Here is an 18,775-nt window from a genome sequence, read left to right as displayed (position 1 = left end):
AATTAAAAAAAAAATAGAAGATGTGGTGTGTGTGTGGCAGACCACTCAGCCATAAAAAAGACTCACGTCTTGCCATGTGCAACGCCATGGATGGAGCGAGAGAGTATTCTGCTAAGTAAAACCAGTCAGAGAAAGACAAATACCGTGTGACTTCACTCACGTGGAATTTAAAAAATGAAACAAATGGGCAAAGGGCGGGGGAAAGAGAGGTAAACCAGGAAAGAGACTCTTGACTGTAACAGAGCAAACTGATGGTTACAAGAAGGAAGGGGGACAGGGGACAGGTTGAACAGGCGATGGGGATTAAGGAGTCTACTAGTCATGGTGAGCACTGGGTCTCGTACGGAAGTGTTGAGTCTATACTGTATACCTAAAACTAACATTAGGATGCATGTTAACTAAATGGAATTTAAATGAAAACTTAAACAAAAAAAAAGAGGAGGCTATTAATCTGCTTTCCACGGCTTTTCAGTGTTCACTGTTACTCTTAGATTTGTCCATGTCACAGGCCAGTTTCAGAATAATCTGAAAGCCTTAGGGAAAGTCCAACTCTTTTACTTTATAAACTTTTTAGGTCACGCCCAAAAAAGGGGAATTTAAGCTTCTGGAGTAGAGAATGCCTCACTTCCTGAATCGACATCAACTACTTCCCATTCATCAATTCCTATCAAAACAATAGTTTTTCTAAATCTAGACTCTAGAACTGTAGTTTATCGCCCTGGTCTGGCTCCCTCTGGAAAGGCAAGAGCAGACATCGTTCTGACATCAGGCTTCAAAGTATACACACGTCATAAGGGATGGTGCTGGGAGGCCAGATTCTAAACCAGCTGGCCCGTGAAGTCTGAATAACCAGCATCCCCGTCCCAAATTTTGATGTATTTTATGCTCTAAGGACACGGGAGAGAAACATGTTGGCGTGGGAGAAGTCACCAGTTCTAGGTCCAGGAGGGCTAAGCAGCTCTCTGTAGCGTATGGTTGGAGGAACACCAGACACCCAAACCACCCTTATCACAAGGCCGGCTGTCCCTTCTCCTTCTAAGTGCTCCGAAAGCCTCACAGTCAGCTGTAGGCATGTGAATGTAAAGGGGATGGTCTTTGGGGGGGAGGGAGACACTGTCAACAGGTGCATGTTTTCCAAGAATGCCAAGAACTGAAGGAGAGGATGAAGCAAAAAGTTCCCATTCATACACGGCAAACGAGTTCACGGGATTTACCAGATACTCCGTAACAGAAAAATCCTTCCTATAGGAGTCAAGTTTTGATTGGTAGGGCCAGAGGGGTGGGAGGGAACAAAATACAAGAATAACAGGAAGGGTCAGGTGCAGAGGCTGCAAACTGGTAAGCCAATCTGGCCCATAAACATGTTTTGTTTGACCCTCCCTGACTTCAAAACTGGGAGATTTGACATAGATATCTATCTTTGGCATCTCTTCAAAATCTCAGAAGATTTAGCAACACCAGGCCTGCAATCCCCCACAGCAACAATCGGCTGTCCCGCAGGAAGGGGACGTGCAGTCCCCCATGGTGACAATCAGCTGTCCCGCAGGAAGGGTACGTGCATCCTGACTCCCAGGGGCCAGGCGCAGTAGCGAATGCAAATGGTGCCAACCCCAGCCTGTGCTGTGCCCTGTCCTGCTCCCAGCTCTAGGGCCAGGGGGAGAGGAAGGGCAACCGTCTTTTCCAGTCCATTACTCTGTTTCTTTTTCAAGCCTGGAACAACACTGGGCCAAGGGAGTTGTGAAATGCACCTTATGAGAGAGAAGAGCTGTCATTCTTCCCATAAAAGAGAAACCAAAACTTATTCTAACCCCGAGAGGCCCAGCTGGCTGGAAAAAAGGTCTCAGACGTTTGCAAAGATTGAAGTGTGCCCACACTGGCTGTCAAAGGATTCAAATAGCTAGTTTCTAAATGATGGCGTGAGTAACATTTAAAGAATATAGTTCCTTTTCCTTGGAGTACGTCCCCTTCAGGGAATCCACCACTAATCCCCTTAGCTGGAAATCTCAATTCATTATGTGCCAGCAGGGGTACTGACTCAGAATTTAACACAAAGTTTTATAGTAGTTCCTTCTGAATTCTAGGGAGGGAAACTTTCCAATTGTCTAGCTAGAAATCCCGGTTTTGTTAGAATAAACTCTTAGTACTCAACAGAAAAATATTTCCAGTGTGGACTCCCTACAGCAAATAATTGGTGTCATTTCGTAATTTATTTATCTGTACAACATAATTATCTTCTTTGGTTCCCTGGATGTGAAGGCAGTAGGCAAATTGGTGGCTTAAAGTCACTGATGCCTAGTTTCTCCCGAGCTACATGGTTTTCAAGTCACACACTAGCCCTGTTTAAGTATAAAATTATCATGCTCCTATTACCACATTTATATCTCAGAATATGATAGTTTTAAATAACTGCAGTGCTTAAAATCAACTCAAACTATACTGTGGATTAATGTAAACAGAGCCAACCAAATAAAACCTATAGGTACCGTAAATATTATGAGCATGGCAGAAAGTGGAAATAAGTCATGTCTGCTCAGAGGCAATGCTACACAAACATGAATCAAAAACATTTTCCCACAGAGACAGAAAACACACACACCAAATTTACTAAATAGAACTATGGCTCTACTACTTATTTTTTCCACTTAATCATTTCCAAATAATTCGGCAGCCGCTAAATTCGACATATTTAATCTAGTTGGAACCTCTAACTGCCCAGTTTGCATCATCTTTATTCTAAAATTTCACAGTTTTACTAAATTCTACCTCTGGGCTAGAAATAATACTGTTACAAATAAATTACTCTGTGTACCTACAGAAGCAGAAAGGTCTGCTTTGGTAGCCAGCACTCCCTGGGGAGGGTAGCAAGCAAGTCATTTTGCAGCCACGGTTTGTTAGCTCTGCGGTGTGCAGGGGCCACCCGTAGGGGGTGCAGCCGGGGTAAAGTCCCAGGGCCCAAGCCCCAGATTTTCTTCCGCAAACTGTTTCTGGCACCCAGCAAAATGTATTCAGATGCAAAAGAGAACAAATGTTATCATTCTCCCTCTAGCACCAGAGATGATATATAAACAGTCAACACATTTTCTTTTTTAATGTTTATTTATTTTGTGGGTGGGGGAAAGAGAGAGAGAGAGAAGGAGAGACAGAGAGAGACAGAGAGAGAGAGAGAATATTCCAAGCAGGCTCCAAGCTGTCAGGGCAAAGCCCAACACGGGGCTCAAATGCACAAACCGTGAGATCATGACCTGAGCTGAAATCGAGAGTCAAAAGCGTATTAACCGACTGAGCCACCCAGGTGCCTCGAGTCAACACATTTTCTAACCTGGGGGATTTCCTTGAAGCAGAAACGTGGGATCTGAGTTCCCTATCCAGCTACCACACAGACAAAGAGCATGGCCAGGGCTGGCAGGGGAGAGGGCAAGACTCACCAGGAGAGATGAATAAGCAGCAAACTGAGATCTCCTCCAAGTTCTTGGCCGAGGCGTGGCTTGTGCCTAGATTCCCTGGCCCTGAAGCACAACCGACCCACTGCCAGAGCAAATGGCTTTTTTGAGAGGAGTCCCTTGGATGAGTTTTCTCCCCTTGTCCCTGGTAACTTCCAGAAATTCTTGAACCCCCTGAATATCCTTAGAAAATAGTACTGACAGAGTACTAAATTGCAAAACTTCCTAGGAAATACCAAGGAAAGGGGCTTAGAGTGGAAAGTATTTCTATTTTTTAGAAATAAGCTTGTTAACAACCTACTCACGAGCAACAAACAGTGGGACACTGAATGTTCAGTGCTTGGCCTGTCTAATGTAATATGTAACTTTTCTAACTTCAAAAGCCTCTCGGAGCCACACTGCCACTCAACTTTGAACTGCACTGCACTGTGATGACTGAGGCTCATCTTCCTCCCGTCTCTTTCTAGCATTTTCTCTGCACGAAGGGAATGCTCATTCAACAGGTATTTATTGAGTATCTACTCTGTGTACCATGGCAGGTAAGAGAAAAGGAGGTCCCTGGCCTCACTGAGCTTAGGTTCTATTCTGGGTATTAACAAGCCCGTGTAAAAATTCAAACACCACAGAAATAGACAATGTAAATAGAAAGTAAATATCCCCTACAATCAACTACAATTGACCATCTGGTATGTGTTATTCCAAGTAATTTTCTGTGTATCTGAGAACCATATCCACCCATATTTTATAATGGCCTCATAAATGCAATGTTTTGCTACTTCCTCCCCTTTAACAATCAATCTTGGAGGCTTTCCATTACTTGCTTTGAAGATGGGTTTCCACCTTTCAAGAGAACCCTCTGTAACCTGTCTCACCCAAACCCCTGTGATTCCCCACTGAGGACTCTTCAGGCCTTGGGGGGGGAGGGCTAGATTAGTCCATACAAGTGCCATCCCCCCCTGGGGCACCTGTCCAAGGGGCTGCTCACAGGCTCTACCTCCTGAATCCACTGCTCTTAGTTCTTCCCCACGGTCAGGTCTCAGCTTTGGACTGTATTATGGCTTTGTGCCTACAATCTTGGGTTCCACGCACTGAATCTGCTTCCTCACTTTCTGTTACAACTTGGAACCACCCACCAAGTTCCTTGTCTTTCCTGGCCTCTGGAGCTAGGAGCCAGCCCCACCCACTTCTAACCCTGAGATGGGCAAACACCCGGACAGCTTCCTACAAGGGACGGGAAAGACGGACAGTTGTAAGAAGAAATGGCGTCTCTTTGTTCTTCTGGGACATGGCATCTGCCCCTAACTTTCCTTGTTGCTTTGAAAAGCTTCTCTGAGGTGACAAAATACGAGTTTCTTGGAGTCTCTCTTCGCTTAGCTCTTTTTCAGTTATTCACACCAGGTCATACTGAACCCACTGATTATTAAAAACCAGAATCTAAAAACATGGCCCTTTCTTTTCAAAGGATATGTAATTTTTAGTTGTGCATAGACATCTCAAAATGCGGGGAAATGAAAAACGGGAAGTCCTGTAAACCGGTCTCCTGTCGTTTTTCCCCACAGAGCAAGACCACACTAAGAAGGCTTATGTAAGTCAGAGGTTCTACAACAATCTCAAATGCTGGTATTTGGAAGACAAGATTAAATTCAGAAGTACAGAGGCACGTGGGTGGCTCTGTCAGTTGAGCGTCTGACTCTTGATTTCAGCTCAGGTCATGATTCCAGGGTCACGGGATCAAGCCCCACGTCAGGCTCCACACTGAGCATGGAACCTGCTTAGGATTCTCTTTCTCTCTCCCTCTGCCCCCACCCCCCGGCCCCACGCACTCTCTCTCTGAAATAAAAAGAAAAAAAAAATGTTTCAAAGTACAACAGATTGTAAACTGCTAGTCACAAGTCACATCTGGGCAATCTGTGCCACCAGCAAGTCCGGTCAAGGGGGAAAGCTGGCTGTTTTAGCTTTGGCCACCTTCGTCCCCCTTTGTAAGAGAAACCTAAAATCATAAATACAAACACAAGGCTTATAGGGGCTAGAAAGTGGAATGAAGAACAATGACATTCTGCCCCCACCCCCCAGCTTAAACCAGAAAGAGAGGAGTCACAAACACATCACAGCCTGCTAAAACATAACACTAATCGATACACTCATTGACGGACTAGAACATTATATAGCCTATTTAATAAAACATGTTGTCATCAATCTATATGTTCCAAAAATATTTCTCTAAGGTCCCGATCTGGTAATATAAGTCAGTCCTTGGGCTGAGTGTTAAATACTCCTCAGTGTAAGCCAATGAGTTAAAATTTCTTCTTTTTTTTTTTTTTATTTTTTTTAAGATTTATTTTTGAGAGAGCACAAGCAGGGAAGGGGTGGAGAGAGAAGGAGACACAGAAGCCAAAGAAGGCTCCAGGCTCCAAACTGTCAGCACAGAGCTGGATGCGGGGCTTGAACCCACAAATTGTGAGATCATGATCTGAGCTGAAGTCGGACACTTAGCCGACAGAGCTACCCAGGCGGCCCAGTGAACAAGTTAAAGTTTCTTAAAGGGGGCACCCGGGTGGCTCCATCGGTTGAGCGTCTGACTTTAGCTCAGGTCATGATCTCACGGTTTGTGGATTCAAGCCCCACGCTGGGCTCTCTGCTATCAGTGCAGAGCCCGCTTCAGATCCTCAGGTCCTCTCTTTCAGCCGCTCACACCCTCTTAAAACTAAGTAAACATTAAAAAAAATTTTTTTTTTTAATTTCTTAAAGTACTTCTCTATCCGTCCCCTTCCCTCCTTTCCCTCTGAGGCGGGGTCACCACTTGCTTAGAGATTATCTGAAAAATCCTGACAAAGTTTTCCCCTCCCCACCACCACCCCCAGGATCTCAAGTCTCCTAACAAGCAGAATTATGTGAACAAATTAAGTTATAAGTAACTACGTTTTGGTGTGCCTAAAGTAACCAAATAAATTTAGAGAGGAATAAAAGAGTGAGTATTGAATAGAGTATAACTTTCCCCAGATCCCATTTTTCCCTAAAGAGAAGGCTCTCCCCGGCTCCCTGGCTTCAAACTTTCTCCAGAACTTACTATCATGGCAGTGTCCCAACCCGAGGATCCCAGGCCTTCCAGGAAGTCACTCGCTAGTGGCCTCTCCTCAGGGTAAGTCGATGGTTACATCCCTGGGCTTAAGTCTTCCAGTTCAGGGCTGTTGGCTGTCCAGGTGACCAGTTAAGCCTACTCCAGAATTCTCCCTCCCAAAAGGGCAAATTCCATGCTGGGTGGTTCTGGGCTGTCTGAACCAAGCTAGCCCTAAGCAGAGCTGAATTCTCAGAGACCTCGTAAGCTTTCAAGGGTATGAGTGGCTGGCCCCTCTACACTCAGAGATTAAGTACACCCTTGTGTCTTTGGCAAGAGCAAAAATTTGAAAAACACTTAGAACAGCGTCTCTCTACAAAAAAGGAAATGAATGAATTCTGAATAACTCATGAATTAATAAAAAATGAATTCTGAAGTTCTAAGCACTTCTTCCACGGATTTTAGCCACGAGAGCCTAAAATCTAGGTCTGGTGCCAGTCACCGAGCCAGCTTTGCTTGCGTGTATATTTAAAATGAATAACAGCACAGAAAGAAAAATATAAAGCAGAAAAATAAAGCAGGTTGATAAACCTTTTTTTTTTAATTTTTTTTTTAACGTTTATTCATTTTTGAGACAGAGAGAGACAGAGCATGAACGGGGGAAGGTCAGAGAGAGAGGGAGACACAGAATCCGAAACAGGCTCCAGGCTCTGAGCTGTCAGCACAGAACCCGACGCGGGGCTCGAACTCTCGGACCGCGAGATCGTGACCTGAGCCGAAGTTGGCCGCTTAACCGACTGAGCCACCCAGGCGCCCCTGATAAACCTTTTTAAAGCAGCATGGTTAGAACCAAAAAGGCAGAAGTCAAGAAGCGTGGGTTCCGGCCCTGGCACCGCCACTCTAGCTTGGTCACTCAGACTAGCCGTCTACTCTCCCAGGGCTCATCTACTTCACAGACGAAAAGACAGGGTTGGGGAGGCTGGTCTAGACGCCCCTGAGAACGCTTCCAGCTCCAACAAATAAACACCATTCTAAACCCGACTCGGTTTTGTTAAATGCAGCTCTGCGAGGCAAACCCCGGAGACTTTTCCTTCGTGACTCTTTGTACCAGATACGGCTCGACTACATTAGAGACAAAGTTGATATCTTATTAAGAACAAGCACTAAAAATAGAAGGGATGAATCTTCTGTGTTGGGTACCAAAGAAAAAAAAAATAGACTGGAAGTGAACCGAGGAGCCTTTTTTTTGTTTCAGCATTTCAACAGAATAGCGATCACTTTACATTTTGTAGTCAGAGTTTTACATTCTCTCCCTTGACCTGGAAACAAGGGAGAGTGGCGAAGAAGAACCCTCCAGTCTGGGGCTGTATCTGAGCGGGAGCTTCGTGTCGAGCGCACACACGGCTGCCGGCTCTCCCGCTCCCAGGCCCTGAAACTGCAGGAGAGCCACTCCACTGTCACCCTGACCTGCCCCATCTTAGAGCAGCTGCCGAGTGATCTCACAGACTGCCATGGAATATTCCACATCAAGGGAAAAAGAGGGTTCGGCTGCACTGGCAAAATGATTTAGATATAATTTAAGAGAAAGAAGCCGGACACGAAAACTACACAAACACTATGGCCACAACTAGGTAAGTTTAGTTGATGAAAAGAATATACGACAAAATTTTAACAGTGATTTGTGTCACATGGTGCGACTATTTCTCCCTTTTCTCTAAATCTTCTGTAATTTTTTCACATTTAAAATGTTTTAAAATTGACCAGATTTTAGAAGAAATGTAGCAGATCTCATTCTAATTTCCATCATTCCTTTTAACCCAGCTCTTAGTTAAAATAACTGATCTTCGGGGCACCTGGGTGGCTCAGTTGGTTAAGTGTCTGACTTCGGCTCAGGTCATGATCTCACGGTTTGTGGGTTCAAGCACTGCGTCGGGCTCTGTACCAACAGCTCAGAGCCTAGAGCTTGCTTGGGATTCTGGGTCTCTGTCTTTCCCTGTCCTCCCCCCCAACCCCCCCCCCCCAACGCTTTGTCTCTCTCTCTCTCTCTCTCTCTCAAAAATAAACATTTTAAAAAATTAGAAAAACAAATAACTGATCTTCCTTCTTGTATTTTCTGTTTTTATCTAGAATTTTTCTCAGGTCAGAATTTAAATATTTTGGCTACCAACAATATAAGACTGTTTCTAAATATCCTGGGTAAAGGATTCAGAAACCAAGCTGGCAGAAGTCAAGTCATTTTGTAAGATGTATTTTTCAAATGAGAAGAGAAACTTTGGGCTGGCTTTCGCACGTTCCCAAACTTTTCCTGGGAAGGATCTTACAGGCAACACTTCTTCCCAAGTCCCCACCTTCCCGCACATTCTCTAACCGTAGCCATCTATCAGCATATTTTTTCTGCAAAGGGCCGGACCGTTAATATCTTTGTCTTTGTAGGCCACACGGTCTCTGTCTCTCTGTCGCAGCTACTCAACTGCCACTGTGGCACAAAAGCAGCCACAGACGCTACGTAAATGAATGAGCGGGCATGGCTGTGTTCCAATAAAACTATTTTTTACAAAAACAGGCAGTGGGCCAGATTTGGCCTGGGCGCAGTCATTCGCCAACCTGTGGAATACAGCGCACAGGGGGGGAGCGTGCGTGGGGCTGAGAGGGACAGAGAAAAAGACCTGAAGGACTACTTGCTCCTTCCAACAAGGAGTGGCCATCAACCCTTTTCACAGCCACAAGGACCTACAAGACTTCTCTTTGAAAGGGGTGTCCTAATGAATTTTTCCCCCAAGTCACAGTACCGGTTCCTCAAATAGAACAGCTCTCAATCATGATACTGAGACAGGCGAGCTGTGGAATGTTTTGCAATTAACTTACCATTGTATTACAGTACTGGTTTTCCAAAAGATTTAAAAAAAAATTTTTTTTTTTAAACAGGAAGCGGGAGATCAGTCTTCTCCCTCCAGCCAGCCTGGCTTGTGCACAACCAGAAGCCTGTCTGCTGTAGCCCAGGGCTCCCATATAGGCTGTCAGCCCAGTACGTTTACATCAGAAGGAGCCTTACGGGTCCCTGAATCCAGCCCCTCTCCATCTTAAGATACAACCCCACTGTCTAGCCAGCAACTCGAGCACGTCAGGTTTGGGTCAATTATAGTCTTACTGATATTCACCAAAGCATACATGAAGTCAAACAAGAGGAAATGGGAGATGGCCAAGAAGGACGAGAGGAAATGTGATAAGGCCTCCTACAACCAAGCTGAGTAATGTGCTCAGATAGCTTCTGTTTATAAACTTCTATTGTTGTTCGTCTTGGAAAATTTGAAAATGCATGAAAGTAAAAAGAAAAACTAAAGCCCCAATACTATCATGAGGCAATAATTATTGCTATCATTTTAGTTCCTTCCCCTTCGAATCATTTTTGTGTATATGAGAAAAAGAGATGTTTTTCATAAAACTGCTTTCTACTTTCTTCATTAAATATTGTGTCAGGAGCACTTCCCTATATTGTTTAATATGGCTCAAAAATATGATTTTGTAATGTCTATATTAAAAATTCATCAGAAAGGGTGACTCAGTCTGACTCTTGGTTTCAGCTCAGGTCATGATCTCATGGTCCATGAGTTCGAGCCCCGTGTCAGGCTCTGCCCTGGCAGTGTGGAGTCGGCTTGGGATTCTCTCTCCCCTCTCTCTCTCTGCTCTCTTTCTCAAAGATAAATAAACATTAAAAAAAGAAAGTCCATCAAATGGATGGACCATAATTTATTTAGGTTTCTCCCCTGTTGTTATTCACAAAGTGTCCTTATTCTTTGTAATACATTAGACATTGAAAATAATCCTACAGAAGCTTATAAAACATTTTAAATATAGTATTTCCTATTTATGTATTTGACAGCAGGTATTCCCTAAAACAGGGTAATAATATTCTGGGGCCCTTCAGATCAAGGCACATCAGAGTACACATTAGTGACCACAGGAAGAGCCATACCACCCAGGAGGAGGCATAGGGGCACCGGACCCACAGAAGGAAGACTGGCCATCTGAGTCCTTGAACTTCTTTGCTAGAGGCAGATTAGGTGGCAGAGTCAATCAACATTACAGCTGGGGCCCAAGTGAGATGGTATCACAAGACTGAGTCTTATCTGCTGTTTCTGTAATACCCAACAGCGGAAAACTGTTTTGACTTGACTGCTATTCTTTAAAGTGAATAGGAGGGGCACCTGGGTGGCTCAGTCGGTAAGAGTCTGACTTCAGCTTGCGTCATGATCTCATTGTTCGTGAGCTCGGGCCCCGTGTCGGGCTCTGTGCTGACAGCTCAGAGCCCGGAGCCTGCTTCGGATTCTGTGTCTCCCTCTCTCTCTGCCCCTCTCCTACCTATGCTCTCTCTAGCTCTCAAAAATAAACAAACATTAAAACACAAAAAAAACCTTACGTGGATAGGAGAAAGGATGTTAAAAACCTTGTGGCACATATTTCATTTACAGCATATAATAAATTTGTGGGACATTTGATTTGAAATAGAAGGTTAACTAATTGGTCTTTCTCCCATGGGCCCCTGGAAGAGGGTTCTCTGCTGAGTGTTTTCTCTGCAGGGCATCATGGGCAGAATGTTGCAACAAACAGATGTGGATGCTGGCCTGACATCATCAACAGCATGGTATGCTTCTAAAGGTGGCTGGGGGCTAGGAAACCTCTAGAGCCTTTAGCAGCAGAACCCACATATATTTCTCTTAATCTAACTGCCAGTCAGAAAAGTAAGACAAATTAATAATCTATTTTATATAATTTATAACACTGGAAACCTTCCCTCCTAGAAGAAATTGTCTGCTCTTAATTAAGCCAAAGGAAGAGGAATGGAAGATGACTTAGTGGAGGCAGGGAGTTATAACCGTCCTCTTGAGTTACACATGAAAAAAGCTCCAGTTCAGGAGCGCCTGGGTGGCTCAGTCAGCTGAGCGACCGGCTTCGGCTCAGGTCACGATCTCACGGTTTGTGGGTTCGAGCTCTGCGTCAGGCTCTGTGCTGACAGCTCGGAGCCCGGAGCCTGCTTCGGATTCTGTGTCTCCCTCTCTCTCTGCCCCCCCTCTGCTTGCAGTCTGTCTGTCTCTCTCTCTCAAATATAAATAATAAACATTTTTTAAAAATCTTAAAAAAAAGGTCCCATTCAGATCCCAGTTTCAAAATCGAAAAGATACGAGGTAAAAAGAACATATGTGTATTTTAGAAAATATATAAAACAGCAGACTTACGGCTGAGACAGTCAAGGTAAATACAACGATGTTATTCTCTTACTTAAAGATGGGAAAAGGAACATTTGTGATTAAAATTGAAGTTTAACATTGTATTTACCTGTGGGATGTTTAGAGATTACCTTTCAAACTTGATTTCCCCAGAGTTATCTGGGGGCATAATCCACGTTTTAAGTGGAATTAACCAAAACAAGCAAAAACAAGCACAAGGTGGGAAGGTCAACTTTCTCCGCACCCACCCCACCCCGCCTGTTGGATCCAGTCTGACAGAGGGACATGTGCGAACAGGACACAAACTCTTCGTCTTGTGTCTATGCCACAAGAACTTTGGATATGCAAACAGAGCAAGACCAGGACCACAGATCTGTCTCTCAAAACCACTGCAAGAATCGAGTTACGGGTAAATTTGGTCACATGTGCAAAGAGAACACTGTCACCTCTTACTCAGAACACTCAAAAGGGCCGGAATCAATGCTTCAGGACAACGGCACTAGGTGACCAGCAAACTCATGTGAAATAAACACTTCAAATACCGCCGGGTTAAAAGCCACAGTATCTGGTCACCAATTCCCACAGGCCCGTACGGAAGGGTCTGTTTTTCCAGACTTAAGTTGGGTTTCCTGGAAAAGTGGTCGAAGGACACAGCACGCACACTTACCTCACCAGTGCGTCTGGCTTGCTTAGCTGGTTATTAGGAATACAGTTTTCCATTAAGTCCTTGTGAGCACTTGGGCTCTTGCTAGTGCATTTTTGCTTCTTCTCGTTTTTACTAGATGAGGAAGGAATGCTCCCATTTGTGGCGCTATGACTGCGAGGTGAGGAGTTCACAACTCCACTGGCATTTTTGTAATTTTTTGAGGAAGCAGTGCATGAGTCCTCTTTCAAGAGATTTTCTGTACTTCCCACAAGATCATTATTTAATCTTTTACTATTGATATGGTTTTCCATATACTCAATTTCTTGTATTTTCGAGTCTACAGGTTGTAGAATATTGTTGTTATTTATTCCAAGGTTGTGTTTTTTGGCATCCTTGTCCTTTTCTTTCCCTTTTTCTCGGTATTCTATCTCTGGCAAAGTGGTGGAGAGTTTTTTGTTGGCTGGAATACCTCCGTTGTGGTGTATAAGGATCGAGGAATCCATATCAGGCAATCCTTTGGCTGCTACAATACCAAAAACAAACCAACAAACAAAAAAACCCACACCGGAACATTTAGTTGTATAAAAACACAGCACAGACAGAGTCAACAAACTGCATTATCTATGCTTAGAAACTTACTCCATCAGTTTATAAACTCATTTAGAAGCAATAATAGCCACACCACATCATGCTAACTTGCGCAAGCAAATCCATGGGGTGCCTAGGGTTAAGGTTAAGCGTCCAACTCTTGATTTCAGCTCAGGCCATGATCTCATGGTTCACGGGTTTGAGCCCCACGTCGGGCTCTGTGCTGACAGCGTGGAGCCTGCTTGGGATTCTCTCCCTCTCTCTCTCTCTCTCTCTAAATAAATAAATAAACTTAAAAAACTATCGTTTATGGAAAATCACTATCATTTATAAACACCAAGCCATTCTAGTTTGGGCCTTGAAAAGAAGATGAGGATTTTACATTTAAGTCATACTTAATTTATCAGTCAAATCAAACTTGTCTGTCCCTGGGATGAGAGGACACAGGCAGGTCAGACTCTTAAGAGACCATCTTTTAAAACAGGCTAAGCAAACTGTTAATAGCTTTACTGAAAAGAAAGTGATTAAATGAAACAAAAGGAGAGGTATGAGGTCAGGATATGGGGCATCTATGTTTTTCTTGACTCTAGCAATGAGGTGATAAGTCTATGACATTTAGTAGGGCACTCGAAAAGAATTTTCCGTATGAGGCCTACACATTCCAGTCTGTCCAAGTCTACTTGAAAAGATCCTTCTGCACTATAGCAGAGAGTGAGATTGGTATATTTCAACTAAAAACATGACTCCAAACTTCCAACCTTCAAAGAAAACTAGTATTGTTGTCAATTCATCTACTGAATTAGATACGTGCTCATTAGAGTGGTCTTACTAGAAACTGCTCACTTTAAGAGCCGCACTGCATTATAGGAACCATTTAGAATGGGGCCGAACCACTCTTGCTCTATTCAGAAGAATTTTGGGGCGCCTGGGTGGCTCAGTCGGTTAAGCGTCCGACTTCAGCTCAGGTCTCGATCTCGCGGTCCGGTCCGTGAGTTCGAGCCCCGCGTCAGGCTCTGGGCTGATGGCTCAGAGCCTGGAGCCTGCTTCCGATTCTGTGTCTCCCTCTCTCTCTGCCCCTCCCCCGTTCATGCTCTGTCTCTCTCTGTCTCAAAAATAAATAAAAAAAAACGTTAAAAAAATTAAAAAAAAAAAAAAAAAAAAAAAAAAAGAAGAATTTTAACTTAAAAAACAACTATTTATGTCCACATCGCGATCTTGCTTATACTTTGGTTCTTGGCTTGCTTCCATTATAAACTCACATAGTTATATATGCTATGTTGCTACTGAGAATAAACATTTTTAAATATTTGTAACAAATAAAAGGTTGAAATGGAAAATACGCTATAAAAATAATAAAATAAAATAAACATATTTGAAGCACATGGTCTTCAGCTTCTAGCTAGAAAACATCCACGCCCTGTATTTCATGATCAAACAAAGCAATGGCCCTGAAGGGGAACACCAGAAAACAGGAAAATCCTTGGTAATCTTCCAAAGTCCTACCAACTTTTCCAGGGCCAAAAAAGAAATCTACTGATAGACAAAATAATGACTAATCTACTGAGCCAGCACAGCTTTAGGGTAAAGACCTACCTTCCTCGGCTTCTTTTTCTTGCTTCTGGAGCATCTGTTGCTCCGGGGGGAGGGCTTGTTGAAGAAGCTGCATGTAAAATTCGTTCTCTTTCTGCACTTCCTTTTGCTTCCTTAACCGCATTTTGTAGCTTACGTAACTTTTGAAGCCAAAGCCCAAAGTCACCACGGGGTACCCAATGCTAGAAAGACGAAAACCTAGCCAGTAATTGCCAGTGAAACACAAACCACACACGCATCAAGCACACGAGGACACCTACGACTGAAATTAAGAAATACATTCTAGATGATGATGGCAGTGGAGCATTTAGTACACATAAATATATGTGATGTCTGCTGTGGAAGTGACAGGCAGCGGGCACGTGGAGCAAACCCCCAGGGAACAAAGGGACTGCTAGACCGTAAGAGGCTGCTCACCAGACTCTGACATTCTTCAAACCAACTCAAGAACTTTACCCCAGTGACTGCTGGATACAGTTGCTAATGTCTTTGATTAACACTGAACTCCCTTGTGCATTTTTAGAACTTAGGCACCTGGGGGCGCCTGAATGAGGGGCTCAGTCAGTTAAGCGCTGACTCTTGATTTCGGCTCAGCTCATGATCCCACGGTTCGTGGGATCGAGCCCCGCGCTGGGCTGCGTGCTGACAGCGTGGAGCCTGCTTGAGATTCTCTCTCTCCCTCTCTCTCTGCCCCTCCCCCTCCTGCACTCTCTCCCTCTCAAAATAAATAAATAAACATTTAAAAAATAAATACATAAATAAGTATTGATATTATCGGTGCCAACATTTGGTTTGTACCACCAAATTAAACCAGCTGTACTTACAACCTCTGGGATAAAAAGCTGAAATATTTTCATTTGACTCATCAGTCTGTCTAATATCATTTCAAAGCTTCTGCAAACACTGTCAAAACTCATATTAAGTCTCATTAACATTCAAACTTATAAATTATAATTAGTCTAAATGTGCTCTCACTACAAATTTAAAGTGACAAGTTTTATTGACCAAGTTTATTTAATGCACTTGCTTGTGAAAAGACTTTAAAATATTGGAAACGATATCTTGATTCCTGTTGATTTTGGTTTGTCATAAATACTAGCAAAAATTAAGTCAGTTCATTTAAATTTCATGAGAGAGCCATCTCTTTCATCAAGACATTTTGGAATCACTATCTGATTAAGATAAAAATAGGTAACATTTATCGGACACCTATGTGCTTGAAATTAAGTTAAATACATATATCCCCTCATTTCATCTTTCCCATGACTCCACAAGATAGGTCCCCAATATACAGGTGAGAGGGCTAAGGCTTAGAGCCGGTGACATGTCCAAGGTGACAATGCTATCAGGGGAAAGAAGTGGGGCTCGAATACTCATCTGCCTGAAAGGAGGGCCCACGCTCTTTACTGCCATATTATGTTGTCTTCGGGTTTGTGTAAAATCTCTAAGAAAAAATTGATAATGGCACTTACCATTCTACACTGAAAACACTGAACTGAATTAGAGACTAAGAATACACATAATACTCACCAGTGAGCAGCAAAGGGACGACAAAGGTCTACATGAAAATTTTTGAGATCTTTAAATCTAATCGCTGCTTCAATATAAACAAAGAGTATCCAGAGGGACACCGTGGGCAAACACACTCCCCTTTCTGTGGGAAACAGCAGAGAGACAAGCATCAGCGATACATTAAACTAACATAACAGATGGGTTGTTTGGGACATGAGTTCAATTACAGTAACTTTCTTTTTTTTCTTTTTTGAGTTTAGCTGACATACAACGTTACATTAGTTTCATGGGTACGACATAGTGATTCGATTTCTCTAGATGTAATGTTATGCTTACCACAAGTGTAGCTACCATTTGTCACCACACAACGTTATTATGATGTCATTCGCTGTATTCCCTATGCTGTGCCTTTTATGCCCATGACTTATTCATTCCAAAACTGTAACCCTGTACCTTCCACTTCCCTTCATCCATTTTGCCCATCCCCCTACGCTCCTTTCCTCTGGCAACCATCACTTTGCTCTCTTAACTACAGTAACTTTCATTAAAACTTTCAAACTAATTAGGGGTGTCTGGGTGGCTCAGTCAGTTGAGCGCCCGACTTACACTCAGATGATGATCTCGTGGTTCCTGAGTTCAGGCCCTGAGTCAGGCTCTGTGCTGACAGCTCAGAGCCTGGAGCCTGCTTCGGATTCTGTGTCTCCCTCTATCTCTGCCCCTCCCCTGCTCACACTTTGTCTCTCTCTCTTTTTCAAAAATAAATAAACATTAAAAAAATTTTAAAAAGACTTTCGAACTAATTAAAAAGAAGTCTGACCCAAACTGAAAGCTTTTATATGACAAAAGATGCAATGGAATCATAGACAAAAATAAAAGACAAACATTCTGGCAAAAAATATTTACAATATGTAAACGAAAAGAGTCACAGCCCTACTTTACAAAGAGCTCCTACAAATCAATAAAAAGGCAACTGAAGAAAAGAATTTGCAACTTATAAAAGAAAAATATAGATGGCTAAAAAACATATGAAAAGATGCTCAACTTCACTACTACTGATTAGGGAGATACAAATGTTTTAAAAATTAGATTCCATTTTTCACTCTACTAGATAAGCAAAAATTTTAAAGACAAGCAATAATACAGGGAGGGTAAGCCAAAGGGTTCATTCTCATACTTGACAAAAATATAAATTGGGGCAACAAGTTTTAGAAAGCCGATTGGTTAGTATAATTAAACTTAAAATATTATACCTTTGACCCAGAAATTCCAATTCTGGGAATCTACCCTACAGAAATATTTTAAAACTCCCCAGAATAAATATATAAGAATATAAACTATCATATTCACAATAGCAAAAATGTAGAATTTAAATGCCTATCAACAGAGAATTGTTTATAATAAATGTGTATAATGTATATGATACAGCTTTTCAAAAGAATGAAGATCTGTACTAACATGAAATGATACGTAAAAAATAAATTCTTAAGAATAAGTTATAACATAAAGAAATGTTTCTGACATTTAAGGGGCACCTGGGTGGCTCAGTTGGTTAAGCCTCTGACTCTTGATTTCAGCTCGGGTCATAATCTCACGGTTTGTGGGTTTGAGCCCTGCATCCGGCTCTGTGCTGACAGTATGGAGCCTGCCTGGGATTCTGTCTCCCTCTCTCTCTGCCCCTCCCTCGCTTGCTCTGTCTCTCTCTCAAAAATAAATAAATAAACTTAAAAAAAAAAAAACTAAAAGAAATGTTTCTGACATTTAAGTTCTGTTCTACAAATTGTTTTTCTTGACTATAAGCTTATATTCCTTTTGTAACTAAAAACAAGTTTCAAGGGAGGAAAAAGCAGCTTGCAGTAGAATTAAGTAAGATACAAATAATGGGGTAATTTTCACGGATTTTTACAATCAAAATCTGCAAGCTGGGACTATCTTTGTGAAGACATGATTAATAATGGGATTTTTTTAATGAAGATGGACTACACAGGCATGAGGTCCAATAACTCTGGAAAAGAGCACCTTTGAGAGTGTATAAGACAAGTGACTGACAGAAGACAGAATGGGTGGGGGGAGGGAAATCAGTAACCTAAGGTCTTCTTACTAAGGATCTTGGGATGAAATAAAAGAAAAATCATAGCATCTTGAAACTACAAAGAAGATCATTTAGTCCAAGCGCCTTATTATACTGAAGAAGAAAGTAAGGCCCAGAGTTTATAGAAATTGGGTCCAAGATCACCGAGATGATGCGGAGTCTGTTCCTAAGGAGAACCTAAATCCCCTTAGACCTAGTGTGTGAGGCAAGAGACACTCAAAGTCCTGTCAAGGCAGCTAATGGCCTCAACCATTCTTATAGATTTAACCTATAAAAGATGGGGCATTTTCACAAATTCTTTTCAAAATACATTTTCAACAATTTATATTCCTGGGGCGCCTGGGTGGCTCAGTTGGTTGAGCGTCAGACTTCGGCTCAGGTCGTGATCTCACGGTTGGTGAGTTTGAGCCCTGGGTTGGGCTTGCTGCTGTCAGCACAGAGCCCCCTTCTGACCCTCTGTCCCCCCTCTCTCTGCCCCTCCCCCACTGCACTCTCTCAAAAACAAATAAGCTTTTTAAAAAATTTATATTTAATTTCTTATATTAATGTCTAAAGTTATCATACACATAATATGCACATTATAGAAAAAAAATGGAACATTTTGGACAAAATATCTATATTTCTATACTT

The 18,775-nt window shown here is 42.6% G+C and overlaps 1 protein-coding gene across 2 annotated transcripts in view; it reads right to left on the bottom strand.

Annotated features, from left to right (window-relative positions):
* The window catches only part of MACO1 (macoilin 1), a 63,589-nt gene that overhangs the window by 24,755 nt on the left and 20,059 nt on the right, over window positions 1-18,775 (bottom strand). For both annotated transcript variants that reach the window (XM_042950071.1, XM_042950072.1), the window contains 3 exons: window positions 16,075-16,198; window positions 14,548-14,726; window positions 12,388-12,889 (listed from right to left, as the gene is read on the bottom strand). In XM_042950071.1, the coding sequence (XP_042806005.1) occupies window positions 12,388-12,889; window positions 14,548-14,726; window positions 16,075-16,198 (805 nt within the window). The remainder of the gene's footprint in view (window positions 1-12,387; window positions 12,890-14,547; window positions 14,727-16,074; window positions 16,199-18,775) is intronic.

Source organism: Panthera leo, chromosome C1, assembly GCF_018350215.1.
Source record: "Panthera leo isolate Ple1 chromosome C1, P.leo_Ple1_pat1.1, whole genome shotgun sequence".
In the NCBI taxonomy this organism is placed as follows: Eukaryota; Metazoa; Chordata; class Mammalia; order Carnivora; family Felidae; genus Panthera; species Panthera leo.
Note: the sequence above shows the minus strand (reverse complement) of the source record. Positions and strands in the feature narration are given on the sequence as shown.